The sequence below is a fragment of the Crinia signifera genome, chromosome 1 (genome assembly GCF_055691185.1).
Source record: "Crinia signifera chromosome 1, ASM5569118v1, whole genome shotgun sequence".
Lineage (NCBI taxonomy): Eukaryota > Metazoa > Chordata > Amphibia > Anura > Myobatrachidae > Crinia > Crinia signifera.
In genome coordinates, this window is record NC_139217.1 from 9,786,423 (window position 1) to 9,806,389 (window position 19,967).

Here is a 19,967-nt window from a genome sequence, read left to right on the forward strand (position 1 = left end):
TACCGGGACAACCACCAAGACATCGGGGACTCTAATCGGGAGTGGGCCTGCGAGGGCACCAGAAGGGGCAGACTTGCACTCTTTGGCAGGGTAACCAGCTCCGAACACTCGAAAATGTGTCGGAACCGACAACTCGCACCTCTTGTGCACTTGGAGTCACTGTATGCAAAGCACTTTCCTTTCACCGAAGGGGGCGCTGCCCCCTTCTTAACAGGATAGGGATTCTTAACTAGTGACTCGGCAGTGGGGGTCTGGCTGGTGACCTCCAGTCAAATCTCCACATCCTTGAAACCGAGAGCATTACCCTCCAGACGAACCCCCTGTACTTCAAAAACATCTCATTTATCATGAAGATGTACCTTTCTACTAACCCTTTTACGCAGACCCCTAGTCACTGCGGTGTTTAAGCAATGCACATCTCCCCATGCAAAGAGGGTTCCTTTGGAGCTGCCGCCTTATTAGGCGCGTTAGCCTTCCTCGCGCGCAACTAGCTTTCTCGTAGCTCCTAGCGGAGCTGTCTATAGAGTACGACACTGAAGTGGAGACATGTGCAGTATTAAGCTCACCAGTTCCTGGCGCGGGACCCTCATCTGTAGGTCTGACGGAAGCCCCAGCTTCGGCTGCTCCAGCGGCCCCTGACACACCAGGGGAGGGAACGACAATGGGAGGACCAGACATTGGAACCAGAGCAGATGGACAATCCGACCAGACGTCATCCCTGGTTGCCCCAGGCACCACGGGAGGTACTGATAAGGGAGCAGGTTGAGCATCCTTAACGACAGGTGTAACTGCCACATTCGTATCCATTGCGGTCAGCTCTGGAGAATCAAAGGCTCCCACCGCCAACCTGGGTAAACCTTCCTGGGAAACAAAAGAAGATGTTACATTCATGGACGCAGTACCCGCATCCCCTGAGGCTGCACCGCAATCGACTGGAGCAGGAGTGGCACCACCGCCAGCCGACATGATATATGGCGGCAGCCACAGGGAGGGGGGGGGGGGGGGTAGGCATTAAATGCAGGCTGCACAGTCCTGAAAGGCTGCTGCCAACAATTGTGCTGCTGCCAAGGCGCCGCATGGCCGCCAAAGGGTTAACCCGAAAATGCCGGTGACTCAGGCACACTATGTGGGCATTAAAGGACCAAGTGGTCTGGGGCCCATGGGACAAGGGAAAACAGGTAGCAAGCAACGGGGCCAACAATGAGGTCATGGAGACAGGGAACGTCTGCTGCAGGGAGGTATAAGCCTGCCATGCCGAAATGCTGGGGTGGTACCAATTGCCTTGGCCATAGCCCGGACCTGCGAACGTGTACGAAACCGCAAATTGGGCAGATACCAGTTGCAACACCCCTGCCGGGGCTGCAGTAGGCGCCTGGTCCTACTCGAACCAGGCCCGGCAATGGCCCTTGAACCCATGTCCTGCAGTTGTAGACCCCCAGACCCTGCACAATGCCCGTGGTGCTAAAATCGGCAGGGTGAGGGCAACTCTTCAACCAGCCTGGACCCAAACCCACAGGGCAACGTTAGGCAGAGGTGTTGGTGCCAGTCCTATCGCTGACATCTGGGGACGCTGAAGGGGAGCCGGCGGCACCGCAATGGCGCCAACAGCAGTGACCCACCAAGCCTCCGGACCCACTGGGGTCTGTGGGGCGCGGGAAACCAGGAGGGAGAGGGCTGCCACAGGGCCAACCTGAGAGTATTGTTCTCAGGCCTGGATGTGGCCTGGGAGGGGCCCCCGACCACATCCGCCATGTAAGCCAGGGAGGGGGGCTGGGCCTCAAAAGAGCAGCCATGGGTGGCCATGTGACCTCATACCCAGCCATCTACAAAACAATGGAGGGGGGGAACCAGAACGGCGGGGACGGGACATTGTGCAAGGCGGTGGTGCGTGAATCTGCACAGCAAATTAATGGGCGTTGAGGGGATACAGACAGTACTTACCTAAGGCTGGTCTGGAGTTGCTGAAAGAACTTCTGCAAGAGGAAGTACTCTCTGTCAGGACCTGCCTATATACCTCTCTCCTAAGCTCACACCCATATGCTCAGCTACTGATACCAACTTTTAAACAACTAGCAGTCATTACCTATGCAGTCATTAACTCTGCAACCCCAAAAATGTAAGCCTCTTAAGTATGCTCTGGCTTAGGCAGCTCTCGCTTAATCTAAGTAAGACATTAATTTTTAAAAAATAAACATTATTTTTTAAATTTCACTTTTATCACCCCCCGACAACCAGGTGAAGAAAATGATGAGAAAATTACCAAGTTTAGAAAACTATTAGAAGGTGTGAAATTTATCACCAAACATTTGATGGGCAAGAATTGAATATCACGACTTATAAAAGTTATGAAAAAAGGGTAGTATTCCTCGCTGCTAGATTGCAGAGCCCAGCCACCAGGTGTACACCGCTCCGTCCTGCCCTGTGCGAGTCTATCCCTCAGTGACATCGCCTACATATTACAATGGTCGGCGACCATCGAGAGATTTCTCCAGCGCTTGCAGATCAGAGACACCTTTATGGTGTCTTTGATCTGCATGCACCCTGTGCGGGAAGCAGGCGGGCAGCTGACTCTTAAAAAGCTGACCTGTTTAGCCAGGACAGATGGACTAGACCATCATAGATAGTAACTATCCCAATTCCTAACTGCCACAGTGCTGAACTGGATCTACAATGCCCAGAGGCAACTTGGTATGGCACTTAGAAATGGCTGTCCGGAGTGCAGTAGGGCTGCCCGAAAGGCTTTTCCCACCAAGAAGACCAAAGCGCTCACCAGCCTCACTCTTCCTCATGGACAATTCCTCCCCCTCAGAAACAGCAGTGTCAGGAGCCAAAACCCACCCAGCGCTGTGACCAAAATGTGGGCCACGTACAATGTCCGTCAGATAGGACAGATTAGCATTCATTGCACTTTGGACCCCTAATGGGCTCCCTCACACATTCAGTCAGCAGGTGGTCTGACTCACCTCATTTGTGCCTCCATCAGAAGAGGTTGCACTGTCCTCATCCGGTAATCTCCTCTCCTTTCTCTCCATCTGGTCCTTCTTCTCCAAACCCTGATCCGATGTCACCTCTGAGGCCTATTGTACAGAGAAAGAGATTCTGGGATATGTCATAGAAAAAGATTATTACGTATTGCACATTTAATTGCATACATCTATTTAAGCTTCTAATCCAGGAGCCTCCAAGATCTAAGGCACTCATTAAATGACGTGGACATCATCAAGGACTGCCCTTGACCCATCTCTACGCAGTCCTCATCCCCCTGCTGTCACACTTCACGTTTCTTAATTTTATTGCGTTGTTACCAGTGATTCTTCAGGGGCAGATTTCTTCTTAATTTTCCTTGTGGGTGGACTCTGTTCCTCCTCTTCCTCTAACCCCATCTCCAATCCGCATACCTCCCAACTTTTGAAGTTGGGAGGTCGGGACGAAAAGGAGGCGCGGACTCGAGAAAAGGGGGCGTGGCCTCACGGGGTGACGCGAACTCCGGCCATGCCCCGTTTTCGCCGCTCGTCGGTGCTGAATAGACGCTGTGCGCATGCGCACAGCGTCTATTCTCGGCAAGCTGGGGGGGCTCCCAACTGTCCCCCCCACCGCGGGACAATGGCGGCCCCGGGCGGGACGCGGGAACGTCCCCGAATATTGGGACGTTCCCGCGGTAAGCGTGACAGTTGGGAAGTATGAATCCGTCACCCTGAGACTTTAGTTCCACCCTCTTCTTGCTTGGCCCTTCTCCCTGAGGAAAGAGGAATATCAGCTCTAGAGCACCACCTGGCATTAGCATTTCAGTGTAATGGATGAACAATCTAGTCAGCACACCGTGGTCCCCTAGGAAGCCTCTTCTCACACATTCAGCCAGCAGGTGGCGCCATGGTCATCCTCTGACTCACCTCATCCCTGCTTCTGTCAGGTGATGGCTCAGTGTCCTCCACCATTGCCATCGCCTCTTGTAGCTTCATCAATCGCTTCTGATTCTGAAATTGTCTTTTCTCCAATTTACGCCTTATCTTCTCCGGTACATTTGAGCTCTGATGGACAGAGAAAAGGATTCTCGGTCATACAAAAACAGAATTTTGGTACTTAAAGTTAAAGTACTTTCTCTAATTCCATAGGGGGCGCTGAAAGGCAGGTTTACATCGAGTATACACTGGTGATTAGGGGAGTCGGCACTTTATATAACTTGCAATGTGTATTAGTGAAAAATGAGCACTAAGGTATATGACTAGGTATAAGGGAGAAGTAAAGATGAAAGAAAGCGCAGTTTAGAAAGATAAAAAAGCACCTGTAGGGGAAAAAAAGGTTAATAATGCTTACACTCTTTAAGAGTTAAAAAGTCCCGGGTAACGTGCTAGCTCTGTCCCTACCTCTATTGAGACACTGCGGGCAGTGTGGGGAGCTGGCGGCGTCTGATATAGAAAAGCTGCTTCTTCTCCCGCTCCGTCTCCCTGCAGTGCTGCAGCGCGTGTGTGCGCTCGTAGATGGAATCTTCACTCTGCGGCTTCATCCGGGTGTTAGTGCAGGGGGTCCAGCACGTATCCACGGGCGAAAGGAGCTGATCAACGTGTTTCGTGAGTCTAGGCGCACTTTTTCAAGATAAATGCCTGCTTTACTTTCTGTCTTTTTATAGGACAAAATCTTTATTTGTAAAAACGGAAGTGGTCACCTAGAATGGTGGGAACCACATGTTAAAACCAGTGTGTGCTTTTGTTAAAGCAGTCTTCTGGAGAGAAAAAAGGGGCCGTGCAATAAAAAAATATTGCTAAAAAAAAAATAAAAGAAAATATTTATTAAAATATTTTTATATTGGTTGCAAAATATACAATATCATAAACAGGTGCTTTCTAGGGAAATTAGGAGTAGGAAAGAATGAAAAAGAGGAAGAAAGGAATTGTACTCATTAATGTAATTATTCAAGAATGGTTCCGTTTCTAGGAATGCATTTAACTCAATATCTATGTTCATGTCTCTTGGGTGGAGAGTTTGTAGGTCGAAAATCCACTTTGAATTATGAAATCTCCACCTCTCCAATGTTGTTTTACTTTTTGGATTCCAATAAAGGATAAACCTTTCGGGGGTTTTTCGTGGCAGGTTAAAAAATGATTTGAGGCGCTATGGGTGGTGAGGCCACTTTTATAGGTTATAAATGTGCCCGGAAAGCCTTATTGAGTTGTCTTTTTGTCTGGCCTACATATTGATGTCCGCATGGACATTGGAGTAGGTAGATTACCCCTTCAGATTCGCACGAAATGAAGTCTCTTATTTTATATTTATTTTTGTTGGTATTTGAAGAAAAACTTGTTGTTGGTTCCTTCATTTTTGCATGCTTCGCATTTCAAGCAAGAATGGAATCCTTCAATCTTCTCTCTTCTCTGTTCTCTATTGGGTTTGTGAAACTGGCTACTAATTATTGTTTAAGGTTTCGTGCTCTTTTGTAAATTATTCGTGGCCTTTCAGTAAGATGAAGTTTTAGATCATCATCTAATTGCAGATTTTTTTTTCACATGTTCTATGGTTGCTGTTAAACGGAGTGACAAAAGATAGTTCTTGTTTTTTGTTGTCTGTTGAGCGAGTCTTGTATTTTAGTGTATCTTTTCGTTCGATGTTTGAAACAGTCAGTAATTGCTCTCGTAGAATGTTTTCTTTGTACCCTCTATTCATGAAGTTATTTATCATAGTTTGGCTTTGTTCTAGAAAGGTGGTGGTATTTGTACGGTTACGATGTTCTTTTATACTGTCAGCGTGGGATGTTTTTCACCCGCAGCCGCCGAGTGAAGATTCCATCTACGAGCGCACACACGCGCCGCAGCACTGCAGGGAGACGGAGGGGGAGAAGAAGCGGCTTTTCTACATCAGTCGCCGCCAGCTCCCCACACCGCCCGCAGTGTCTCAATAGAGGTAGGGACAGAGTTAGCACGTTACCCGGGACTTTTTAATCAAACTCTTAAAAAAAAGGAGTGTAAGCATTATTAACCTTCTTTTCCCCTACAAGTGCTTTTTTATCTTTCTAAACTGCGCTTTCTTCCATCTTTACTTCTCCCTTAAAGTCATATACCTTAGCTCTCACCCCCCAGCTTTGATAATTTGTAATGTGTTGCAGGCTCCTCCCCCTCTAGACCCCTTCCCTTCACCAGGTACAAAACTGCACGAGCAGAGACGGTGAAGCCAACTGTAGAGGAGGATAGAATCCAGACCAAACAAAACCACACAAACACACAGAACATACAGTAAGGCAAAGATGCTGCAACAGCTGTCATGAAACTTAAACTACAGCAGAAAAACATAAACTAAATAGCGCAGGATGGGCGGCCAGCGTCCCCTATGGAATCAGAGAAAGGGATTTACCAGCAAGAACCCAAATCCTGTTTTTTCATCATCCAAAGGGGACGTCGCAAAGCTCCCATCCCGGTCAGGAGAGCTCTGTGTTCCATGCACAACATCTCAACCAAATTGCCCTTCTAAAGATGCAAAGGGATCAAACTTATTCAAATGAACAGATGTAGACCGGCAAGACCAACTAGAGGTCCATCATAGCTGCAAAACGTAAACCCCCCGGGAAGCCACCCAAGAAGATCTTACAGAAGGCGTGGAATGAGCAGAAACAGAGGAAGGACAAGACTGCAAAGCAGCAGCATACACCTGGGTAATGACCATCCGCATCCAACGGGCTATAGTCTATTTAGCCAATAAATCTTTTGTGCGTCAAAAAGAACAAACAATGAATCTGCCTTATGAAAAACTGCAGTCTGAACATAAATCCTTGGAGCACAGACCACATCCAAAGATCTAGCGCTTGGGAGAATCATCTTTAAGGACCGGTACCACAATATATTGATTTATATGGAAGGATGAAACGACCTTTGGCAAAAAACTTCCACATGTACACAGTTCCGCTTTGTCCTTGTGAAAAACAAGGTACTGTACATAGCAGTTTACAGGAGTGAGCTCTCAACTCCAAGATTCTCCTAGCAGAAGCCAAGGCTAAAGCATAACAGTCTTCAAGAACAAAAACTTCAAATCTGTGGACTCCAATTGACCGACAGGATTGCAAGAATCTCAAAACAAGATTATAATCTCAAAATCCTGTAGGAGCAATGAACTGCGGTTGAAGACGCAAAGCCCCCTGAAGCAATGTCTGAACCTGGGTCAGCAACGCACCCTGCATTGAAAAAAAATATGGAAAGGGCAGAGACCTGCACCTTTAACTAGCCAAGTTGTAAATCAGCATCCAGTCCCACCTGAAGAAAAATCAGGCCAACTAAAAAGAAGATGATGTTGGATAATGCTTTTGTTCACACCAATCAACATACGATTTTCATATCTGATGGTAATGCTTAGAAGGTACAGACTTATGGGCTTTCAGCATAGTAGGAGTCATTACTGAGGGGATGCCCTGCCTGCGGAGGAGTGCTCTCTCAACAGCCAACGTAGTCAAAAGCAGTCGCCATGTGTCTGGAAAGTGATATAGGCCTCACTGAAGCAGGCCCAGTCTCAGAGGTAGCGGCCAAGGGTCGTCAAAGAGGAGCGACAGAAGATCGACATACCACGACCTGTGAGGCCAGTCTGAAGCTATGAGTATGGTCGCCGCTGCTTCTCCTATCACCCTCTTTAGTAGACGAGGCAAGAGATGAAACGGATCAAAAAGATACATCAACTGGAAAGGCCAAAGGGTGGTCAGACTGTCCACCACCATGGTTCCACGATCCAGTGTCCTTGATGTCAAGCCTGAGGGTTGAGGCTTAGCCATCCACTAACACATGAAGGAGGGCCCCAAAGGCGTGAATTACTTTCAATGAGTATATACTGTATATTTCTCCACACAGGTACATTACAGTCACAAACACAATATGACTCCATAAACAGTGGTGGAGATGATGCATAGATGATAGAACATCGATGGTAGCAGTTCAGACATAGTAGTAGCAGTACTGACATGTATGAGTAGAATGGATGTTTGAAGGACAGTGGTATCGATGTTAGAACGGTGATACGGACAAATGAATGTTCATTGCCATGATGCGATGTGAACCATAGATAGAATATTAGAGACAACAATACTTGAAGAGGAAATGTTCATTAGCATGTTACGATGCGAACTATCGATTGGATATTGTCAGTGACTGCAGGAAAGAAGTAGAAGTTCACCAGATTACCATTACACAGGCACAGGCACCGGACAGAACACCGATGATAACAGTTGGTCGATGATTGAACACCAATGGTGGCTGTATAGATGATGTCTTTCTGAGAGGTGTCTGGTGGAAGCTTAATGGTACCGGGTAGATGAGCAGCAGTAGTAGATGAAGTGTAGAGGTTGCAGACAACAATGGAGAACCAGTAGTGAGCCAGTAGAGTTTTGGGTAGTCACTGTAGTGTAGACAGGAGTGCAAGCTGCCCGGGAGCAGCAGGAATGCAAGCTGCCCGGGAGCAGCAGGAGTGCAAGCTGCCCGGTAGCAGCAGGAGTGCAAGCTGCCCGGGAGCAGCAGGATTGCAAGCTGCCCGGGAGCAGCAGGAGTGCAAGCTCCCCGGGAGCAGCAGGAGAGCAAGCTGCCCGGGAGCAGCAGGAGTGCAAGCTGCCCGGGAGCAGCAGGAGTGCAAGCTGCCCGGGAGCAGCAGGAGTGCAAGCTGCCCGGGAGCAGCAGGAGTGCAAGCTGCCCGGGAGCAGCAGGAGTGCAAGCTGCCCGGGAGCAGCAGGAGTAGATGAAGTGTAGAGGTTGCAGACAACAATGGAGAACCGATAGTGAGCCAGTAGAGGTTTGGGTAGTCACTGTAGAGTAGACAGGAGCTGTAACCGCCCGGGAGCAGCAGGAGTGGAGGCCACCCGGGAGCAGCAGGAGTGGAGGCCGCCCGGGAGCAGCAGAAGTGGAGGCCGCCCGGGAGCAGCAAGAGTGCAAGCTGCCCGGGAGCAGCAGGAGTAGATGAAGTGTAGAGGTTGCAGACAATAATGGAGAACCGATAGTGAGCCAGTAGAGGTTTGGGTAGTCACTGTAGTGTAGACAGGAGCTGTAACCGCCCGGGAGCAGGAGGAGTGGAGGCCGCCCGGGAGCAGCAGGAGTGGAGGCCGCCCGGGAGCAGCAGGAGTGGAGGCCGCCCGGGAGCAGCAGGAGTGGAGGCCGCCCGGGAGCAGCAGGAGTGGAGGCCGCCCGGGAGCAGCAGGAGTGGAGGCCGCCCGGGAGCAGCAGGAGTGGAGGCCGCCCGGGAGAAGCAGGAGTAGATGAAGTGTAGAGGTTGCAAACAACAATGGAGAACCGATAGTGAGCCAGTAGAGGTTTGGGTAGTCACTGCAGTGTAGACAGGAGCTGTAACCGCCCGGGAGCAGCAGGAGTGGAGGCCACCCAGGAGCAGCAGTAGTGGAGGCCGCCTGGGAGCAGCAGGAGTGGAGGCCGTCCCGGGAGCAGCAGGAGTGGAGGCCGCCCGGGAGCAGCAGGAGTGGAGGCCGCCCGGGAGCAGCAGGAGTGGAGGCCGCCCGGGAGCAGCAAGAGTGGAGGCCGCCCGGGAGCAGCAAGAGTGGAGGCCGCCCGGGAGCAGCAAGAGTGGAGGCCGCCCGGGAGCAGCAAGAGTGGAGGCCGCCCGGGAGCAGCAAGAGTGGAGGCCGCCCGGGAGCAGCAAGAGTGGAGGCCGCCCGGGGGCAGCAGGAGTGGAAGCTGCCTGGGAGCAGCAGGAGTGCATGTAGTAGCACTACTAGAAGTCAGGCTGTGCTGGAGCTGGTAATACTGGGGGACAGGAACATCCAACTGGAGGATTGACAATTGAAGCAAAGAGTGCAGGAGTATTATTATACCTGCAGGTAGCAGGAGGAATCTGCAGTGGATTGGTTGGGAAAGTCCACGTGATACTGGCAAACATGGCTGCACCCATGTTGTCTGTGGAGGGAAAGTGCATTTGTTTGCCGCATGACTGAGACTTATAACAAAAGCAGTAATGAGGACAGATGCAGTGAGCTGGGGAATAGCATTAGGCAAGACTGTAGGATATCCTGCAGCATCAGGTGATCACTGGGGAGACTGCGGGATATGCTGCAGCATCATATGATCACTGGGGAGACTGCGGATATGCCGCACAGCTGCAGCACCAGGTGATCACTGGGGAGACTGTGGGATATGCTGCAGCATCATATGATCACTGGGGAGACTGCGGGATATGCCGCACAGCTGCAGCACCAGGTGATCACTGGGGAGACTGTGGGATATGCTGCAGCATCATATGATCACTGGGGAGAATGCGGGATATGCCGCACAGCTGCAGCACCAGGTGATCACTGGGGAGACTGTGGGATATGCTGCAGCATCATATGATCACTGGGGAGACTGCGGATATGCCGCACAGCTGCAGCATCATATGATCACTGGGGAGACTGCGGGATATGCAGCACAGCTGCAGCACCAGGTGATCACTGGAGAGACTGCGGGATATGCCGCACAGCTGCAGCATCAGGTGATCACTGGGGAGACTGCGGGATATGCAGCACAGCTGCAGCACCAGGTGATCACTGGAGAGACTGCGGGATATGCCGCACAGCTGCAGCATCATATGATCACTGGGGAGACTGCGGGATATGCAGCACAGCTGCAGCACCAGGTGATCACTGGAGAGACTGCGGGATATGCCGCACAGCTGCAACACCAGGTGATCATTGGGGAGACTGCGGGATATGCCGCAGCACCAGGTGATCACTGGGGAGACTGCGGGATATCCCGCACAGCAGCAGCATCAGGGGATCACTGGGGAGACTGCGGGATATGCCGCACAGCTGCAGCACCAGGTGATCACTGGGGAGACTGCGGGATATCCCGCACAGCAGCAGCATCAGGGGATCACTGGGGAGACTGCGGGATATGCCGCACAGCTGCAGCATCAGGTGATCACTGGGGAGACTGCGGGATATGCCGCACAACTGCGGGATATGCCGCACAGCTGCAGCATCAGGTGATCACTGGGGAGACTGCGGGATATGCCGCACAGCTGCAGCAACAGGTGATCACTGGGGAGACTGCGGGTTATGCCGCACAGCTGCAGTGCAGCATCAGGTGATCACTGGGGAGACTGCGGGATATGCTGCACAGCTGCAGCCTCAGGTGATCACTGGGGAGACTGCGGGATATGCCGCACAGCCGCAGCATCAGGTGATCACTGGGGAGACTGTGGGATATGCCGCACAGCCGCAGCATCAGGTGATCACTGGGGAGACTGCGGGTTATGCCGCACAGCTGCAGTGCAGCATCAGGTGATCACTGGGGAGACTGCGGGATATGCCGCACAGCCGCAGCATCAGGTGATCACTGGATAGACTGTGGGGGAATCTGTATATCCAGACCTGGAGCACAGTGAGAGTCAGGAGAGACACTTTAGAGGTAAAAAAAGTATTTGTTTTACCCGGGTCAGACACTTGAGACATAAATAGGAAGCTTCGCATTGTGCTTGGACAACATGAGATTCATGCTGGCAAGACTGCTAAAAACACCTGAGGATGCAGAGCCCATTCCCCTGGATAGAAATCCTGGCAACTGAGAAACTCTGCTTCCCCATTGTTGACTCCCGGGATAAAGACCGCTGAAATTACCAGTACATACCTTTCTTGAAGGATGAGAACCACCTGCCTCATTACCGCACGGCTGTGGGTTCCGCCTTGTTTGTTGGCATTTGCCGACTGGACCTGAACTGCGTGACCGTGGAGTAGATAAGAAATCTGACCCAACACTCAGAATATTGCTCAAAGCTCGAGAATGTTTGGTGGCAAAAGAGATTCTTGGTGAGACTGGCGACCCTGGAATTGATAATCTGTGGTCACTGCTGCCCAACCGTGCAGACGAACCCAATCCCACATGCCAAAGGAACCACCCACCAGGAGATGATCCTACCGCACCCACCACAGCAGAGATATCCTTGCCCAAGGTGAGAGACGAACCAACTGATGCAGAAACAGATGAGACCCCAACCACTTGGAAATCATAGTCTTTGACCAGGAGGCTGAACCTGAAGATAGTCCATGGCCTCTGGAACCTCTAGGTGCAGAGGTGGAAGCACCCATGGCTTTCCCCTGAAACCTGGACAGTGCCCAAAAGGACCGAAAGGATGGACTCAAATAAGCCACTCAACAAGGAGGAGGAGGAGCTGCGGAGGTCATAAACGTGGACTTACCACCTGTAGCCTGCAAGATCCATCAATCTAATGCTGGCCCAAAAAGAGAATCACCTGACTGGTTAGTAAGGCCAGGGCCTCCACATCACATTTCGATTTCATATCTGCCTGACATTGGCAAAGCCATAGTGCACGCTAAGCAGAGAGCGCCATCGTATAATAAAGTGCTGGCTCCCCCAATCGCCAATCTATACCCAATGTAAACCTGCCTTCCAGCGTCCCCAATGGATGATACAGAAAACGGTATTCCGTATTGCGTGCACTCATCATAGAGCAATCTGCTGGAGTATTCTGTTACCAATGCCTGCAGAGTCTTCTCGCGTTTCTCACTGAACAGTTCAAGACACTTTATTTTCTCCCGTATCCAAGTCTTCTTCGATGAGGCCTGAAACAAAGAAACATTTGTCATCTTGGTAGTTTCATGTTACCCCCATGTCTGCAGCCAAAGCCGTCCATAGATCAGGCTCATTACATCAGTGTTTGCCTCCAGCGGGCATGGCCAGGGAGGGGGCAATGCATCCTTTCACCCACTCCGGTGCTGCAGACATACTGACCCCCTGCTGCCCCTTGTTTATCACATCTAGGCCCTTCTCCGGAGATTCCCTGACTATGAAATCCCTGCGAAGCATGCACTGGCCATACCAGCTGTGGGCGGGCGCTTTCACTTTATTAACCCTTATGATTTGTCTATGATATTAATATATGTTCAGCGTTTCCGATCATTGTCCTGCTGAATAATTGTATGCAATACACTAACCACTGTGAGCCATATACTCCTCTCCTCCGCAGGATAGGAAGCAATATAGGAGGAACATAGCAGCTCATACACATACTGTTCTCCATATACTCCTCTCCTCCGCAGGATAGGAAGCAATACAGGAGGAACATAGCAACTCATACACATACTGATCTCCATATACTCCTCTCCTCCGCAGTATAGGAAGCATTGCAGGAGGAACATAGCAGCTCATACACATACTGATCTCCATATACTCCTCTCCTCCGCAGGATAGGAAGCACTACAGGAGGAACATAGCAGCTCATACACATACTGATCTCCATATACTGCTCTCCTACGCAGGATAGGAAGCATTACAGGAGGAACATAACAGCTCATACACATACTGATCTCCATATACTCCTCTCCTCCGCAGGATAGGAAGTAATATAGGAGGAACATAGCAGCTCATACACATACTGATCTCCATATACTCCTCTCCTCCGCAGGATAGGAAGTAATATAGGAGGAACATAACAGCTCATACACATACTGATCTCCGTATACTCCTCTCCTCCGCAGGATAGGAAGTACTACAGGAGGAACATAGCAGCTCATACAAATACTGATCTCCATATACTCCTCTCCTCCGCTGGGTAGGAAGCACTGCAGGAGGAACACAGCAGCTCATACACATACTGATCTCCATATACCCATCTCTTCCGCTGGATAGGAAGTAATATAGGAGGAACATAGCAGCTCATACACATTCTGATCTCCATATACTTCTCTCCTCCACAGGATAGGAAGTATTACAGGAGGAACATAGCAGCTCATACACATACTGATCTCCATATACCCCTCTCCTCCGCAGGATAGGAAGCACTACAGGAGGAACATAGCAGCTCATACACATACTGATCTCCATATACGCCTCTCCCCTGCAGGATAGAAGCATTACAGGAGGAAATAGCAGCTCATACACATACTGATCTCCATATACTCCTCTCCTCCGCAGGATAGGAAGCACTACAGGAGGAACATAGCAGCTCATACACATACTGATCTCTATATACTCCTCTCCTCCGCAGGATAGGAAGCATTGCAGGAGGAACATAGCAGTTCATACAAATATTGATCTCCAAATACCCCTCTCCTCCCCATGTTAGGAAGCATTGCAGGAGGAACATAGCAGCTCATACACATACTGCTCTCCATATACTCCTCTCCTCCGCAGGATAGGAAGTATTACAGGAGGAACATAGCAGCTCATACACATACTGCTCTCCATATACTCCTCTCCTCCGCAGGATAGGAAGCACTACTGGAGAAACATAGCAGCTCATACACATACTGATCTCCATATACTCCTCTCCTCCGCAGGATAGGAAGCATTGAAGGGGGAACATAGCAGCTCATACACATACTGATCTCCATATACTCCTCTCCTCCGCAGGATAGGAAGCACTACAGGAGGAACATAGCAGCTCATACACATACTGATCTCCATATACTGCTCTCCTACGCAGGATAGGAAGCATTACAGGAGGAACATAACAGCTCATACACATACTGATCTCCATATACTCCTCTCCTACGTAGGATAGGAAGTAATATAGGAGGAACATAACAGCTCATACACATACTGATCTCCGTATACTCCTCTCCTCCGCAGGATAGGAAGTACTACAGGAGGAACATAGCAGCTCATACAAATACTGATCTCCATATACTCCTCTCCTCCGCTGGGTAGGAAGCACTGCAGGAGGAACACAGCAGCTCATACACATACTGATCTCCATATACCCATCTCCTCCACAGGATAGGAAGTATTACAGGAGGAACATAGCAGCTCATACACATACTGATCTCCATATACCCCTCTCCTCCGCAGGATAGGAAGCACTACAGGAGGAACATAGCAGCTCATACACATACTGATCTCCATATACTCCTCTCCTCCGCAGGATAGGAAGCACTACAGGAGGAACATAGCAGCTCATACACATACTGATCTCCATATACGCCTCTCCCCTGCAGGATAGAAGCATTACAGGAGGAAATAGCAGCTCATACACATACTGATCTCCATATACTCCTCTCCTCCGCAGGATAGGAAGCACTACAGGAGGAACATAGCAGCTCATACACATACTGATCTCCATATACTCCTCTCCTCCGCAGGATAGGAAGCATTGCAGGAGGAACATAGCAGTTCATACAAATATTGATCTCCAAATACCCCTCTCCTCCCCATGTTAGGAAGCATTGCAGGAGGAACATAGCAGCTCATACACATACTGCTCTCCATATACTCCTCTCCTCCGCAGGATAGGAAGTATTACAGGAGGAACATAGCAGCTCATACACATACTGCTCTCCATATACTCCTCTCCTCCGCAGGATAGGAAGCACTACTGGAGAAACATAGCAGCTCATACACATACTGATCTCCATATACTCCTCTCCTCCGCAGGATAGGAAGCATTGCAGGGGGAACATAGCAGATCATACACATACTGATCTCCATATACTCCTCTCCTCCGCAGGATAGGAAGCATTGCAGGGGGAACATAGCAGCTCATACACATACTGATCTCCATTTACTCCTCTCCTCCACAGGACAGGAAGCACTACAGGAGGAACATAGCAGCTCATACACATACTGATCTCCATATACTCCTCTCCTCCGCAGGATAGGAAGCATTGCAGGAGGAACATAGCAGTTCATACACATACTGATCACCATATACTCCTCTCCTCCGCAGGATAGGAAGCATTACAGGAGGAACATAGCAGCTCATACACATACGGAAGCACTACAGGAGGAACATAGCAGCTCATACACATACTGATCTCCATATACTCCTCTCCTCCGCAGGATAGGAAGCATTGCAGGAGGAACATAGCAGCTCATACACATACTGATCTCCATATACTCCTCTCCTCCGCAGGATAGGAAGCATTGCAGGAGGAACATAGCAGTTCATACACATACTGATCTCCATATAATGAGCCCTTAATTTAAATGGATTCCTCAGATCCAGCCTGCGCTCAAAACCCGGTGGTCTAGTGGAGGCCCTGCCGCAAGCAGTAGTGTCCACCCCAGCTGCTGTCTCCCTCAGTGCGCAGCATGGCAGCGGTTTGCGCTCTCAGAGAGAGCATTACCGGCTCCTGTGCTCCGGCCATACTCTCCGGGGGAGAATGTCCGGCAGTGCTAGGCGCTGTGTCTCTCCGCCGCCGAGTACCCCTCTGACCCAGTTTGTGGGTCCCGGCCCCGGCACAGGTGAAGTGGCCACCGCGCCACCATCAATATATCTCTAACCTCATCTCCATTTATACACCCTCCCGCCCTCTACGGTCAGCTGACGACTGTCGTCTCTCCTCCACCCTGATCACTGCTTCCCATGCTAGAGTACAGGACTTTGCCCGTGCTGCACCCCTTCAGTGGAATGCACTCCCTCGCTCCATTAGACTCTCCCCGACCTTGCAAAGCTTCAAACGGGCACTGAAAACTCACCTATTCATCAAAGCGTACCCTTCCACTGCATAAACCAGCTGGTTCTCCGACCCCTTGCCTGTTTCCTGTTTACATCCTGCTATCTAACCACCACCCCCTCGCTTGCACCTCTTGTAATCTGTCTGTCTCCCCTTCCTACTAGATTGTAAGCTCCTCCGAGTAGGGCCCTCTTCCCTCCTGTTGTCAAAGCCCACTTCTCTTCACATTTCACTCACAGCTCTCCTTTACTCCAACACTCAGTGACCATCTTCATACTCATCTCCATCATTGGCCTCAAGCCTCTAGTTGTATGTTGATTGAGTCCTCACTACTTATATCCAAGCTGTAATGTGTATTGATCTGTGGTGCTCTTTATTTGTACTGTATTTTTGTTATTTATTCAATGTTATGGCAAGTTTTGTTTCCCTGTATTGTTCCTTTGTACGGCGCTGCAAAACACTTGTGGCGCCTTATAAATAAAATTATAATAATAATAATAATAATCAATATGACTGACAGCGCAGGCAGCCCAGCCACATCATGCGACTAAGTGTAAAAATAAAAAGCTTCTTATGGGGTTACCTCAGAATCTGAGGTAATCCCTGCTGAAAAAGACAGTGCTCCAGCTTCTTGCTGGCACCAAACAAAAACTGGGGAGTTGAGCATGGGGCAGGGTTATATGGGAAACTTCAAAAGCTTCGCTGATTGGTGCCACGGTCCTCTGGATCCTCCCTACAACCCCTATGTCACCCTGTGGGAACCATGGAACCTGAAGGCTGTTGGCAGGCATCAGTGTAGCGCAGCCCTGTGAAGGATAGCGGCAGGGGAATAGTGATGGGGGGGGGGGGGGGGGGGGGGGGGGGGGGGGGAGTCAGCGGTGGCACAGAATAAAAAAAAATGTTTAAAAGACTGGGCCCAAAGTTTATGGTTAGCAATACAGTAACGGTAGAGACTAGATCCCCTTCAGTTTTGATTACAGCTTGTGACGTTCGGTGAGGGTGGAAGTTGTTAAGATGCCCTCACAACGTTTTTTATTTTATCTGTGTAGGTTAATCTGTTTTATTTTAGCTGCATTGTACCCTCACGGGCTCGCTACGCTCACACGCTTCACTCCAGGTATATGTGGACCCAGAGCATGATGGGAAAATTGTCAAAACTGAAGGGTATCTAGACACTACCATATAGTAACCAGCTACTTGACAAAACTCAGGAGAACCAGTAATGTATCTTTCTGAGATACAATGCTGCATTAATGCTGCACAGTGTTCACCCTACATCCAATAACTGAATTATTCCATGCTCAGCCTCAAACATTGACCTCTAACTAATTGTTAATAAATCCTGACTTATCAGGATATTGGCTCCACTACAAGTGTTCACCCGTGGTGATTTATACGGGAGGCATTTATATCACAGGGTGACAGGGCAAGTCCCAAGTACAGTGGAACCCCCACAAAAGCTTCTCACACATGCAGCCAGCAGGTGGCGCACTGGTCAGCATCTGACTCACCTCATCTCTGTCAGGTGACGTCTCATCATCCTCCATTGTTACCATTTCCTGTAATCTCCTCTCCTCTTCTGTCTCCTGCCGATCTCTATTCTCCTGTCCCCTCAATATTTCCGCCATCAACCCTGAATCCTAATATACAGAGAAAAGCATTCTGGGACATGTCATAGAAAAAGGTTATTCCGTATTGCACATTCCCTTGTCATGGACATAGTGACGCTTCTAACCCAGGAGCCTCTGGTTCTGCCTGTACAGAATCTATATAAGATGTAAGACCCTTATATAATGTACTGAGCGGTGACCCGTCTCTATGCCGTCCTCCCCTCCCATTGTCGCACTTCACGTTACTTATATTTATTGGGTTCTGTTACCGGAGATTCTTCAGAGGCAGATTTCTTCCTCTTTTTGGACGGAATCGGTTCTTCCTGTAACCCGATCTGAAAGACACAGTCCACAGCCTTCTCCTGGCTTGGCTCTTCCTTCTGAGGAGAGATGAGATACGTCAGCTCTAGAGCGCCACCTGGCATTAGCATTTCAGTGTAAAACATAATGGATGAACAGTCTACTCATCATAAAAGTGCACTACAATAAGGGCACCAGCGCTGCGGTGCTCTGTGAGCCCTCTGATGTCTACAACAATAAAAGGAGGTCACGGGGTAACACTTTGTAGTGTAATACAGCTGAAAGGAACGCACAGGTGCTAGCGTACAGGAACTCCAGTGCTGCGGACACACGGAGAGAAGATCTTACAAGCAGTGTACAGTCCGTTCCTGACGATTCTCCCAGGCCGCTTGGAGAGACACTTTTTGCAAATACCCAGATATCCTCTCTCAAAACTGGACTTTTTACTGGACTATTTTAATGCACTTTTATAATAATTTTTCTAAGTTCTAGATGAACCTTTGAAAGGAATCCCAGCTGCTTACAGAACACGTGGTACAGAATCTTCACTTTCTCCGTATTAGTCTATTCGTCACACCGCAGACCAGCGTCACACCGCCATATCCTCACACATTCAGCCAGTAGGTGGCAGCCTGGCAAGTGCCCGACTCACCTCATCTCTGCTACTGTCAGACGACGGCTCACAGTCCTCCTCCGTTACCATCTCCTGTAATCTACTCTGCTCTTCTTCTTTCGTCTGTTCACACTCCTTCGGCTTTTGCTGTATCTCCACCGTATTTAAGCCCTGACAGAGGGAGAAAAGGATTCTGGGACACTCCACTTGGGGCATTTTACTGAGGACATGAATTGGGAGAATATTTAGGTTACCGTCGTCTGTGGGTTTTTCTTCATTTGGCTCCATTTCCAACTTTTTCCCTTTTCCATTATCTTCATCTTTGCTGTCTCATCTAATTTCTGAAACAGAAGTAAATATGTCTCATTCTGGTAGTTTCCAGGTTACCCGCGTATCCCGCAGTCTGAGTCCTTGTTGGATCAGACTCATTAAACCAGTGTTTGCCTCCAGTGGGCATTGTCAGGGAGGAATCGGTGCATCATTCCCAACCACTCCAGCGGTACGGTGCTACATGTCCGACCCAGCTTTCTGCACACTTACTGACCTCTAGCTGCGTCTCCTTCATCACAAGCTTTGTTTTGCGAGAAGCCTCTTCAGTCTCAAAGGCTAGAAGTCTTTTTTCCACCTGCTCCCGCAGATGATCACCATACACCCTGTTTGGGGTTTCTAAATACAAGAAAACACATTGGTCATTAATTCCATCCATGGTCCCTTTCAGGAAGAGGTTATTAGTCAAGATCTGAGCCTACAAGAACCTAAAAACTAGACTAGGTCCACAGGGGGGTATGTTTATACGTTAAACCATCCTTAGAAACATACATAAGGGAAGACATATATGAGAGCACGATGGAGTCGGTAGAATCGGTATGGGTAGAAATCACAGGTAATATTAAAGGGGCTAAAAAACTTATAGGAACATGTTAAAAACCACCCAACATGAATACGGAGGAGGAAAAAGACCTCTTACTACAGGTGGGAAAAGCGGCCAGCTTAGGGGACATTATTATTATGGGTGACTGTAACTACCCAGAAATACATTGGAAAGATACAGTAGGTCAAGTAGTACCGCTAAGGGAAATGTTATATTGGATGC

At 49.4% G+C, this 19,967-nt stretch overlaps 1 protein-coding gene and 1 non-coding gene across 3 annotated transcripts in view; both read right to left on the reverse strand.

Moving 5' to 3' along the window:
- Positions 1–19,967, reverse strand: part of LOC146060786 (uncharacterized) — a 96,829-nt gene that overhangs the window by 4,334 nt on the left and 72,528 nt on the right. For both annotated transcript variants that reach the window (XM_083174417.1, XM_083174428.1), the window contains exons 10-18: positions 19,419–19,540; positions 19,129–19,215; positions 18,914–19,045; positions 18,231–18,341; positions 17,863–17,991; positions 12,434–12,520; positions 3,891–4,028; positions 2,964–3,077; positions 567–861 (exon numbers count right to left, since the gene is read on the reverse strand). In XM_083174417.1, the coding sequence (XP_083030543.1) occupies positions 567–861; positions 2,964–3,077; positions 3,891–4,028; positions 12,434–12,520; positions 17,863–17,991; positions 18,231–18,341; positions 18,914–19,045; positions 19,129–19,215; positions 19,419–19,540 (1,215 nt within the window). The remainder of the gene's footprint in view (positions 1–566; positions 862–2,963; positions 3,078–3,890; positions 4,029–12,433; positions 12,521–17,862; positions 17,992–18,230; positions 18,342–18,913; positions 19,046–19,128; positions 19,216–19,418; positions 19,541–19,967) is intronic.
- LOC146045563 (small nucleolar RNA SNORD57) lies at positions 19,291–19,361 on the reverse strand. The gene has a single exon (XR_014465472.1). It is a non-coding gene; the product is annotated as a small nucleolar RNA SNORD57 (small nucleolar RNA).